The 12489-nt window shown below is 31.1% G+C and overlaps 4 protein-coding genes across 5 annotated transcripts; 1 reads left to right on the top strand and 3 right to left on the bottom strand.

Annotated features, from left to right (window-relative positions):
• Positions 1-869: 869 nt before the first annotated feature.
• On the bottom strand, positions 870-1313 carry LOC112418065 (CENP-B homolog protein 2-like). Its single transcript, XM_024774259.1, has one exon. The coding sequence runs from the start codon at positions 1311-1313 to the stop codon at positions 870-872; it is 444 nt and encodes a 147-aa protein (XP_024630027.1).
• Positions 1314-2052: 739 nt separating this feature from the next.
• On the top strand, positions 2053-3389 carry LOC11415324 (peroxidase 64). 2 transcript variants are annotated; one of them, XM_039831635.1, is made up of 4 exons: positions 2053-2296; positions 2437-2592; positions 2686-2848; positions 2947-3389. In XM_039831635.1, the coding sequence occupies exons 1-4, from the start codon at positions 2090-2092 to the stop codon at positions 3342-3344; spliced, it is 924 nt and encodes a 307-aa protein (XP_039687569.1). In that variant the 5' UTR covers positions 2053-2089; the 3' UTR covers positions 3345-3389. The 2 variants fall into 2 exon arrangements, with proteins under 2 accessions (XP_039687569.1, XP_003589551.1); XM_003589503.4 differs by having other exon boundaries at positions 2404-2592.
• Positions 3390-5879: 2490 nt separating this feature from the next.
• LOC11420426 (UPF0496 protein At1g20180) lies at positions 5880-7571 on the bottom strand. Its single transcript, XM_003589501.4, has 2 exons — positions 7446-7571; positions 5880-7007 (listed from the first exon to the last, which is right to left on the bottom strand). Exons 1-2 carry the CDS (start codon positions 7483-7485, stop codon positions 5938-5940), a joined length of 1110 nt encoding a protein of 369 aa, XP_003589549.1. The 5' UTR covers positions 7486-7571; the 3' UTR covers positions 5880-5937.
• Positions 7572-9381: 1810 nt separating this feature from the next.
• On the bottom strand, positions 9382-11470 carry LOC11420425 (probable cinnamyl alcohol dehydrogenase 6). The gene is made up of 5 exons (XM_003589500.4): positions 11271-11470; positions 10839-11180; positions 10121-10409; positions 9886-10039; positions 9382-9790 (listed from the first exon to the last, which is right to left on the bottom strand). The coding sequence occupies exons 1-5, from the start codon at positions 11363-11365 to the stop codon at positions 9588-9590; spliced, it is 1083 nt and encodes a 360-aa protein (XP_003589548.1). The 5' UTR covers positions 11366-11470; the 3' UTR covers positions 9382-9587.
• Positions 11471-12489: the final 1019 nt, after the last annotated feature.

Genomic DNA, 12489 nt, shown 5'->3' with positions numbered 1-12489 from the left:
AGGCTACCTGACAAAAAAAAAAATCAAAAATATCTTTTGCAGTTCGGATTACGTAATCCTAACTATGCTTATGTATAATCAACGATCATAATCTCTCCCATTTCAGCAATTTTAAATTTTGCTTTTAAAAATAACCAAAAAAATCAAGTAAAGAAATGATAAAAACTTGTCAAATAAAATGATAAAAACACAAGGATGAGAGTTAGGAGATTAATATTATTTTTAAAATGACTATCCATGTTACAAACATGTTTAAAAAAAAAAAGACAAAAACTTTCTAATTTTTTTTTTGTACAACAAGCTTTCTAAAATATTATCATTCAAGAAATTAAATGTGTCGAATTTTGAATTTAAGCATTTCCCTTCATTTACTTTAATATGCAAATTTACTTTCAAGTCTTTACATACAAAGAACTTTAAAAGATCAAGTCTTTTATAAGTCCGTGCACTTTTATTCAAACTTTTTAACTTCAATCGTATACAGGAAAAACTCTTTAAATTAATAAACTCTCTAAAATAATAAATTTGTCCGGTCCCGACTTGAGCCAGTGTAAAAAATTGAATAATTCGATAAAATAATAAGATAATAATTTTTTGGGAGATTCCTTTATAATTTTCGGTCCCAAGAAAATCATAAATTAATAATTCATAGAAACTGAAAAAAAAAAATATATTACACTTTGTTGAAATATGATTCAATAGTTGTTTGTTTTCCTTTAAAGTTCAAGTTTGTTTGAAGCTCATCTCTAACTTTTCTTATTGCATCCAATAGCTGAGGTGTTGTATTTTTGTATTGTATCATAAAGTTGTGAAGAGTGTTCGACGCCATAAGTGCTTCCTTTCGCGTAACAGGCTCCAAAGACACCGTATCATCTTCGTTCGTCATCCTCTGCATTGTTCTCAATGATAGTACACACAATATCTTCTAAACTCTGAACCTCCGAACATGCTTCATTTTCACCTGGGTAGTTCATTAGATTGTCGATATCCATCTTATTACGATAGCCACATTGATTGATCATAGTCTGGAGGTCTTGAGTTTCTTCATCAAAAGTGGATTCATCCAAATTTCCTACAACGTCACTAGCTGAACGAATTTTACAGTGTCGGAAGCAATTCGCTATTGTTTCTTTTCGAACATCTATCGTCCAAGTTGGGATTGCCAAATTGATAGCATCAAGGACATTTATCTTCCCTGGATCAGATTGTCCCACCTCATAACCTTCCAATATTTTGCGGTAAAACCTTCTACGGTAATGCATCTTGAAAGCTCTTATTATCCCAGCATCGCAAGGTTGAATCTTTGATGTCATGTTGGGTGGCAAGAAGAACAACTCAATGTTTCTTAACCCTTCAATATTTCTTGGATGTGCTGGACAATATTTGGTGCAACGTAATTCTAAGAGACATAGACTAATTTGCCTTTTTGTTTGGTATGTACAGTATAATTACTTAAAAACTCTTTAAATTAATAATTATTAATTTATCGATAAATTAATAACTCTCTAAATTAATAAATTTCTCCGATCCTGACATTATTAATTTATAGAGTTTCTACTGTATTTACTTATATAATTTATTTTCAAGTCAATCATCTTTAAACCATTTTTCAATCAATTCAATCCCCTAGTAAAAAAAAATTTAATCCTTACAACCCAAACTTGTCCGGACTTATTTGATTAAACATTATTTGTGTTGCAGATTTTATTGACTTTTCTTAGATAAAAAAATCACTGTAAACAGTATTAAATAGCATGTTATTAACATTTTTATGTTTAAATTTATAATCAAAGTGAGATAATAATTAAACTGAAAAGAGGAACAAAATTCCAGTGCATATAAAATACCTGTGTTTGCTTTTGATATATAATAGCTTTTCTAAAGCAATGATACCAAATGCAACTATTGTTTATTTAAAAGAAGATGCTTAAACACACCACACCACTCCACTAATAGATCACCAAATATGTTTAACAACCATAAATTCATGTAACAACTCCAATTAGTTTATCTATAAATATCATTCTCATTACTGTTCCTTACACAAACATATAATTACAACAAATTAATTTCAATTGTGATTTGAAACATGGCATCAACTATTGGAATGGTGTTGCTCATGATGATAATGGTGTCCTTAACTTCTCTAGCAAGTGCATTAAGTGTGAATTACTATGAACATACATGTCCTCAGGTAGAATCCATCGTGGCTGGTGCAGTACACAAAGCAACCATGAATGACAAAACAGTTCCATCAGCTCTGCTTCGCATGCATTTTCATGATTGCTTCGTAAGGGTAATGATATATATATAAATATATATATGAATCACATGATTAGTATTTATTTATAGTATACTATATAGATTGATAACGTTTATTAATAAATAAATAAATTAATGAAGGGGTGTGATGGGTCTGTTCTGTTGAAAACAAAGGGAAAGAATAAAGCAGAAAAGGATGGACCTCCAAACATATCATTGCATGCATTTTATGTAATTGATAATGCTAAGAAAGCATTGGAAGCAGTTTGTCCAGGGGTCGTGTCTTGTGCTGATATTTTGGCTCTTGCTGCTAGAGACGCTGTCACTCTGGTAAGTCACAATCACAAATGATGATATGAATTATAATAATTTAAAGGTTGCAGTAACAAATAACAATACATTTTTTGAGTGTCATGTCATTAGTCCGGAGGGCCAAATTGGGAAGTACCAAAAGGAAGAAAGGATGGTATAATCTCAAAGGCTACTGAAACGAGACAATTGCCAGCTCCCACTTTCAACATCTCCCAATTACAACAAAGCTTCTCTCAAAGAGGACTTTCCTTGCAAGATCTCGTTGCCCTCTCAGGTACTATTTTCTTAAATCATCAAATAAACTTTACATTTTCAAACTATATATTATTACAATAACTGTTTGTTATATATATATATATATATAATATGTAGGAGGTCACACCCTTGGTTTTGCACATTGTTCATCCTTCCAAAATAGAATCCATAAATTCAGCCCTAAACAAGCTGTTGACCCTTCCTTAAACCCATCATTTGCAAGCAACCTCCAAAGCAAATGTCACATTAAAAACAAGGTGAAAAATTCAGGGTCCCCATTGGACTCAACTGCCACATATTTTGACAATGCTTATTACAAACTACTACTTCAAGGAAAAAGCATACTCTCTTCTGATCAAGCTCTACTTACTCATCCAACCACTAAAGCATTGGTTTCCAAATATGCTCATTCCCAAATGGAATTTGAAAGAGCTTTTGTTAAATCCATGATCAAAATGAGTAGCATCACCAATGGTGGAAAACAGATCAGGCTCCAATGTAATCTCGTTAGATGATCTCTATATATATGTTGTATTTAAATGGAGAAAAAAAAAAAAAAAGGATCTCCATAGTCTCTTCCAGCATATCATGTTGTATTTAAATGAGTGTGTAAGTGTGATTTATTTTGTTTATAGTCCAATTAATCTTCAATCTTCAACAAAATTTTATAAATAATTGCGGTTAAGCTCACAATCTTCTTAATTTTATGAGTCTAATTAATGATCATTTTGCAAATAAAAAAAAAACTATTTACCAAGAAAAAAACAATGTATTTTGGTATAAATATAGAAAAATAGTTTATTTCCCCCCTCTTACATTGGTTATTTATACCATAATACATTGCTATCAAATTATATTGAAATAAATGAATGTTGTTGAAAGGCATTGACATAGAGTTATTAATGGGACATTTTTAGTAATTTTTTTTAGGTGTTGAGGAAATGGATGCTTATCATGTATTGACATTAAGATGATTGATAAGAACACCCTCTAACATATTATTTAGATTCCCCCAATTTCTTGTATCATAAATATCACAATGAGAAATTTATTTTTCTTAATCATCACCAAGATTTTCACTATTATCAACAATAACACTTGAATTATCATCAATTTTCTATTTTCATGATCTGAAATTTCCAAGTTTTTTGTATGGCTCACTTGACAGTGAAATTTAGGGATGAAAACAATTGCTAGGGGGTATATAGCAAAAATATCATTAGGGCTGAAAACTCTATTCATGTTTGACCCCCTAGTGCAATTTTCTATATAAATAGATTGCTTCTCTTCTCCCAACACATTTCACTCGCACCCAACTGAAATATCGAAAATACCCCTGTATTAGTTAAGTAACGCATGTGTTAAAATCAGCGCATCTTAACATGCTGTGCGCAACTTAACTCTCATAGGGATATTTTAGGAAGTTCAGTTGAGCGCGAGCAAAATGTGTTGGGAGAAGAGCAGAATTCATATAAATACCCCTATAAAAACAAGTTTTTCTATATACATCCCCTATAAAAAATATTTGGGCCCCTACAAACATGGGTTCTAGGCCGTCGCACCTTGGACCTATGTCCAGGGCCGCCTCTTATCACATAGAGGATGGTTGTTTATTTGACTCCCTATTTGTTCCTTATCCTAAGAAACAACCTTCAAGAGTTATCTATCAAAACCTTAAAAAACATAAAATGTTATTCGAAAGTTATCTCCTGAACGGTTTGCACATTTGTGGGGGTCAAAAGGGCAATCATCAACATGGAGTTGTAAAGAGAAACTTTCAAATAATTATGCAAAGCGATGACCCAAGCCCACAAATAAAATAAAATAAAATCTCCAAAATTTATATACACTAAAAAAAGCTCCAAAAGTTATAAAAACCAAACGAAACCTCAGAAGTTATAAAAAAGCTCCCCTATAAACTTCTTCTTCACAGACCTAATAATCTCTCAAACCTTTTCACACACTCCTCCTCTCCTACCTCTGCCGCACAAACAAGTTGCAAGGTGCTATCACCCATCTCTAACAAATAAACTAATTTGATAAAAAATAAAATAAAAAAATTAAACACTTTGATCGATTTAGATTATGCTAATAATCATGAATCTCTTATAAGTTGCATCATGTCTTTACTTCCGACAAAAGATGCTGTTCGAACTTGTGTGTTGTCCAAGAGATGGATAAATTAAAATTCAGGCGTCTGGTCTTGTTGCGAAGCTAGTTTGATATTCTACACCAGATCAACATTGATTGTAAATTAAGTAAGTAACTAACTCCTGTGATTTTGGTGTAGTATAATGTTACAATATGTTCTAGTTGTTATATTAGAGACAAACAGCCACAGTTTATGACAAAGAGCGCAAGACAAAATGGAAGACGAATAAATCATAACAGGTGAAAAAGAGCAGCAATTTGTAGACTTTGTTAGCAGAGCACTTCTTTTTACTATTGATCCCTCCAATGAGTGTATGATCCTTTGTTTACCACTCCTAAAAAAAATTGATATTAAAAACTGCATTTGGTGTGGTAGAAAAGATCTTATCGTACAAGCTCCTCTTCTTGAAAACATTTCCATAGAACAAGACGACAAATTTTGTAATAAGGTATCATCTCATGGTTCGCCTATCCGATCAATCAAATTTAATGGTCGCACTGTATTTTACCCCAATTGATGATCAGGGAATACATAAATTTGCGAAAGAGATTCTCAGTTTTGTAATTTTCAAATGATGTAGCATAGAATTGGTGATAATAGAAAAGAAAATGATATTCACTGCATCTAAAATTGTTTCAAGTTATTTTCTTGTACATGTTTCAAAAACCTAAAATTGATTTATTCATCTACTATCAAAGCATTACAAGCAGATAATAATAGAGATAAGGTGAATGAGTGAATTTACAGAGAATAATAAAATAAAAATGTGGGTGAAGTAAAGGGAGAATAATGCTGTCTAGGAGAACCAAAGGAAATAAACAAAAACAACAAGCAACGTGTGAAAATCACGTCCGTGAATTATTTATTTCCTCTATAATATTACTTGTAAGCAATATAATTGAGTTTAAAATATGTCTCTCATATTTTCTTTTCTAAATTAATATAATATAATATAATTAATGTTGTGATCTCTCTGTAATTTGTTGCAGAACAAGTCTCCTAGATTTGTTAACGGTGAGAAAGCACAAGTAAACATGTTCTTCAAGTTCTTCCAACTCATCCAAAAATCTTGACTCTTGATCACTAAATTCACTCATAAACCTCTTCAATATTTCACATTTACTACCAACATTCTTCACACAAACTTGAGCAACCATTTTTCTATGTTCCACCTCATCATTCAACCTCTTCACCATCCTACTCATAGTATCCAAATCATTTATCAATATAAAAACCCCTTTCGCAGCAGCATCAAGTTGTTCACATAGTCTTTCGCAATTAGTTCTATTTTTTATTCTCTTTATGAACAAACCAACTAAACCACCTACAATACTTGGTGCAGCCACTAACCCAACAACACTATGAAAAGAAACCACTAATAAAGCAATAAGAATAGCAGCATGTGATGTAACAAGAGCAATTCCTCCAACTTTCTTGCAAACACTAATCAATGTTAATCTTCTTTGAATTTTCCTTCTCTTTGATGTTAGTTTTTGAAGAAGTTCCATGTACCTATTGCGAATGTCATGGAATTGCATTGTACTAATAACAGACAAAGGATTGTTTTGTAATTTTGATGGAAATAAAGCAAGTTCTCTATAGATATCTTTCTTTGTTGGTTCATTAATCACCCTTTTGCTTAACTTAACAAATCGTTTAGTTCTTGTATAAGAAAGTCTTGTTGCGTGGATTCCTTCAAGGATTGTGTCACAACAACGACATGCTTCTAAGCTAGCTTCGAAATAGTCAACTAGAAGATGATGCACCTTAAAATTTTGTGTCATGTTTGTTATTATTTCTTGTCGGGGTTCGAGCAAATACTCGGTGAGATTAATGCATATAGGAGGAAGAGATGTTGAACAAGAGGTAGAGAGTCTTTTGGTGCTGATTGTCTTCTCAAATTGCACTTTTGCTTTGTTGCATATTTCAATATAAGACTTTGTTCTAAATGCTTCAAAATATTCTTCATTTACATTTGACTTCCTACACAAGCTATCATCCTTATGACATTGTTTCCGTGATCTACCTGCTTAATTTATTTCCACAAAATCAACTCATCAATATCATTTGCTAGATAAAATTGGATTAACAAAAAAGAATAATATTTCTCTAATTTCATTGCTAATTGGTATATCGACGTTAAAATTGATAACTAGATTCATTTTCTTTTTTCCTATCTCTAATCTTTTGTAATTTACTTCAAAATTTTCTAATAGTAGTTTATTCATGATCATCCTCTATAAATTTCTTTTCATATATAGTAAACTAAAGCTATAAGCATATAACATAATGAAGAATTCTTTTTGCAAAGAAAGACAAATTAAACTAGTTTAAGTTATTAATTATTGATTTGAACATGACGTACGGGGAAGAAAAATGGAATTGAATACATATATATTAATTATGATTACAAAGGAAGCTATATAAGAATTAGAGTTGTAGAAAATGAATAAATAAAACTCACCTGATCTTCGAAGATAACAAAGCCAACCAGAATATGTCATGTAGAAAAATATTGATTTAACAAATATTGATATGCTTAGACTCGAACTTATTATATAATTTGATGTTAAAACTGGAATAAGAAATCTTCTGAACAATAATAATATATAGAGAGAAAGAGGTCGGTGTATACATACATATGTGAGTCCACAAATGGGTAAAATGAAATAGCTTTGCACGCAAGTTAGTGAGTGTATCTCACACGTTGTTGTGTAATGTTCTCCCACGTAGACATCAGGCAATCAATGAAGCTCCTCCCACAAGCTCAGTCAATTACCAATCAATTAGTAATTAATTAACTATAGAAATTAGTAGTTAATAATGCATGGATGTAGTGAGGCTCGATTTTTGCCCCATTAATAATTGATATATATATATATAATCAACGCGCTTGTGTGTAAGTGTAAGTAAGATATGACCACATTTAATATTTTTACCAATAGAAAACATTATATGGCACTAAAGAAATGTTTGTACGATTTCCATTTCAATGATTGCTTATGGACATCTAGCTTCTCAAAATCACGACAACTTTCATTGAAGATCATCTGGGTTGGACAAGTTGAATTCAAAAAACCCTCTATACAAAATCAGCAATTTCCAAGAACCAGAAATTTTCTAAAGGTTAGAGAGTTTTGTTTGAAGGTCATGCGCTCGAAGTCAGCAATTTCCAGGAACATAAATTTTTCAAAGGTTAGAGAGTTTTACTTGAAGGTCATGCAGATAGTTTTTTCTACAACTTTCAAATTTATATCTAGTTAACAATTATAAATTTTAAACGTTTGGTCTAGTAATAAAAAGATAGATTTTACAACCCGGGTCTCGGGTTTGAATCACACTATTACTAATGCCCTTGTAGGGATGCAAATGTAAATGTAAGTGTTATTTGAACATGAAGGTTAATTTTCCCCTCCTTTCATTGGGAGTCAGCCCAATAATCTTCAAAATTAACTAAGGCCTAAAGCAAGTTTTGTTATATGAAGCTTTTTTTGTCTCCACATAAGATTTTTTTGCTTATAAAATTTAATAAAAAATATTTGTTTGTTTGTATGTCTAAAGCCAGAGCTTTGGTGACCTTACCCTTGGACCGACCCTTGCTTATAATTTTAGTGACCTTACCTTGCTAGTATGCCTAAATTTAATAAGAAACTACCATTTGTTTTAAGATTTGTTACACACAAGAGCTAGCTAGCAGCATAATCATTTACCACCCAATTAACATAAGGCTTTTAGCCGTGAAGGCATAAGATGTGATCCTAACAACCATAAGAGGCAATTTTCAACCCTTGGCAACAAGATTGAAAACTCGTCACTCTATTTGCATGTATTACTCATTAGATTATGATTGAATAATAAACATCTATGGTACTGTTTAAAACCATGTGATATATATATATATATATATATATATATATATATATATATATATATATATATATGAGTCCTCTTTAATGCAATCTATAAATATGTTTATTCATTATCTTGTGTTGAATGATTTTTATTGTTTGATCAACTGTAAACTAATTTTAAAATACAAATCACAATTAACACTAGGTTTTGTAACTAGAACTAGATATAATGCTCTCTGATTAATTTATCTAGACATAGGAAATTAACTAGCGTCAAACTCTTGATAATACTAGTATCATGAACAGAGGAACAAAGTTGATATTATTTAGGATATCAAATTACCCAACAGGAACATAGAGGGATTCAGACAATCTTAATTGTTCGTCTTGATTCTAAATTTAAGTTTTAATTTACTTTCAATTTGTAAACCAACTTGGAATGCAAACCCCTGAAATTTATATTTATATGACTTATAAAACATATAAAATCATCCTTTTTGAGTTTAAAAAAAAATAAAAATACTATAAGAAAGGGACCAAAACCGATAGTTTTTAAAATGAATGACCAAGTACTCCATTATTAAAGGACCAATCCGAGTAATATTCAAGGATAGGATAGGATAGATAAGTAATCTTATTAAAATAGATAGACTAGGGTGTATTTTTGAACTGAGTCTTACAACAACAAAAACAAAACAGTTATCCATGATATATATATATATATATATATCATTCCCAAAGCAAAGGGTTTTAGGTTAGGTTGCAGGGGAAGCATTAGCAATGTCAATGACAAAACGGTAACGAACATCATTCTTCAAAAGACGCTGAAAAGCTTCATTGATTGTATCAGCTTTGATTAATTCAATGTCACATGTGATATTATGCTTCCCACAAACATCCAACATTTCTTGAGTCTCTTTTATTCCTCCTATGATTCCACCTTTTATGGATCTTTTCCCTGTCAAAATTAATAATAAATCAACAACAACAAATTGCATTTAGTATTTAATACTACTACTAATCTACTCTTGAATAATCAATAATTAATTTTACCAAATATCAATGGAAATGCAGGCAATTGTAATGGCTTGTCAGGTGCACCAACGATAAATAGAGTCCCATTTACTTTGAGTAATTCCAATATGGGCAATAGAGCATGATCTGCTGATACAGTGTCCAAAATGAAATCTAAGCTTCTCTTTGCAGCCTGTCAACAACAACATAAAATATAAAATATCATTAAAATACTATTGGCAATTAATTAATAAATCAAATACACATGGGTTACCTGCAATTGGTCTGGATTAGTGCTGATTATGAAATCATCAGCTCCCAAACGTTCCTTAGCCTCAGCTTGTTTGGAAGGAGAAGTACTTATGACAGTAACATGGTGACCAAATGCTTTACCAAATTTTACAGCCATGTGACCAAGTCCTCCCAAACCAACAACACCAATTCTTTTCCCTGCCGTTGATACCAAACCGTGGTCCTTCAAGGGACTGAATACTGTTATTCCAGCACAGAGTAGAGGTGCTGCTGCATCCATTGGTAGGCTTTCTGGAATGTGTACTACATATCTTCACATCAAAATATGTCATGAACCATGTGTGTACTCAAAATATTAGAGTATCTCTTAGATTAATTTAGTAGAACAGTGATTCAAAAATTGGGTATTAAAATTTTAAATTTACACACACTGTTGATCTGTTTCTTTTGTTTTTTTTTTCTAAGTTTAGTACTATAAAATCGTATTTAATAAAACTGGAATAATGATATATTCCAAACCTACCTCGGAATCATTCCTTTTATTATTAGTATTATTTTCATTTGGCAGATGATTTAAAAAGATGAGTTTTAGTATTAAAAATAGTAAAAATAAACAACGACTTGTCCCTTACAAAAAAAACAAGACATGTGATGTGACTACTCATTGAAGCACAATAATAATTAATTAATTAATATTCAACGACTACTGTTGTGTGCTTTAAACCATGAGATCCAATTACCTGTAATCTACGACCAACATTTGTGAGTAGCCACCATAGGTGATGCTACCATCCCAGAAAATACCATTGTATACAAACTGCAACTTCTCACAGTAATTCTCTTGATCTGTTTTGCAGTACTCACAGTCCAAACATGAAGCAGCCAAACACCCCACACCCACTTTGTCTCCATCTTTGAATCCCTCCACATCACTACCAACCTTAGTTATAACCCCTGTGATCTCATGCCCTGGAACAACAGGGTACATAGTAATGCCCCAGTCATCTTTGGCATGATGGACATCAGTATGGCAAATTCCACAATACAATATCTTTATAGTCACATCAGTACCACCGTTCTCCCTTAATACATGAAATTGAAATTGAAGAGTTAAGATCAAAAAGGTACTACAATATATACAAGAATGCATGAAATAAATAAAAGATAGTTACCTTCTTTTGAAGGTGTATGGGGTAATCTTGCCGGAAGAATCATGAGCTGCCCAACCAGATACAGTTTGTGTGTGGTTAGGAGTAGTCTTAGCCATTGATATGATGCAGACGCAGAGTTAGTGATAGACAGCTAGGTTGGTTTGGAATTGGATTGAGGTAGGAACTTCCACATTTATAGACAAGATATGGAACACTGCACACGGTAATAAAATGTCTGTTTATTGTTTTCTGTGCGTTTACCTAAAACAAGTCGTCAAATTAATACTCCTTCCATATCTCATAAATAAAATATTCATTGATTTGCCAACGTCGTTTGATTTCCTTACTTAACTGTAAGATTTTTACATACTAGTATTAAATATTTTAATGATATTTGACCAGATTTTTCTTTTTTGACAAAAACTTTTTATTAACTATCGGTTTGTTTACAATGGAAAAAATAATATTTTAGCAATAGTATACATAATATTAATTGAAAGGTATTATTGTAAAGAAAAAGGTCTTATTGTCTTGAAAACTAAAAATGATAATTTTTTTTTGTCTAGTAAGAAACCTTAAATTTCTTTTTTGGGGTTTGAGAAACAAATTTTTTATATAGAAATTAAAGTAATTCTATTACCCTAAAATTATGATTTGTGTCAAATCAATATATTTTTTTAACCCTTTAATAATTATTTCGCACAGTAATCTCAAATTCTCTTAGACAATTTGTTTTTGGTGAAATTCATTAACTATTTCAGCTCAATTGTTTGATTATCAAACCAAGATATTATTAATGAATCAATTACCTTTTCAAGCACTCCGATATAGCAAGAGAAAATTCAGGATCTCTTATATTGTACTCTCTCCCTCTTGTCATTATTATAAGCAAAACTTCCCTTTTTAGATATATTGAATAATTAATGTATTTATTCTATAATAAATATTAGATACATTAATCATTCAATGTATCTAAAAAATGAAGTTTTGCTTATAATAGTGACCAGAGGGAGTATTCAAAATTAAAACATTGAGAACAACTTAGCTCCCACTTGAAAAATATAGTAATAGTTTATAAAAAAAACAACATTATAAATCTATTTTTAATTTTCTAAGGATGAGTTGGACCAAAATATAATATAAAATATGACATAGCATAAAATATTTAACATTGATTTTTGAACATCAACTTTTTTATATCCATTCAACGTCTTATTTTATCTCTATCTCTCTTTTATTT

This window comes from Medicago truncatula, chromosome 1, assembly GCF_003473485.1.
Source record: "Medicago truncatula cultivar Jemalong A17 chromosome 1, MtrunA17r5.0-ANR, whole genome shotgun sequence".
Lineage (NCBI taxonomy): Eukaryota > Viridiplantae > Streptophyta > Magnoliopsida > Fabales > Fabaceae > Medicago > Medicago truncatula.
Note: the sequence above shows the minus strand (reverse complement) of the source record. Positions and strands in the feature narration are given on the sequence as shown.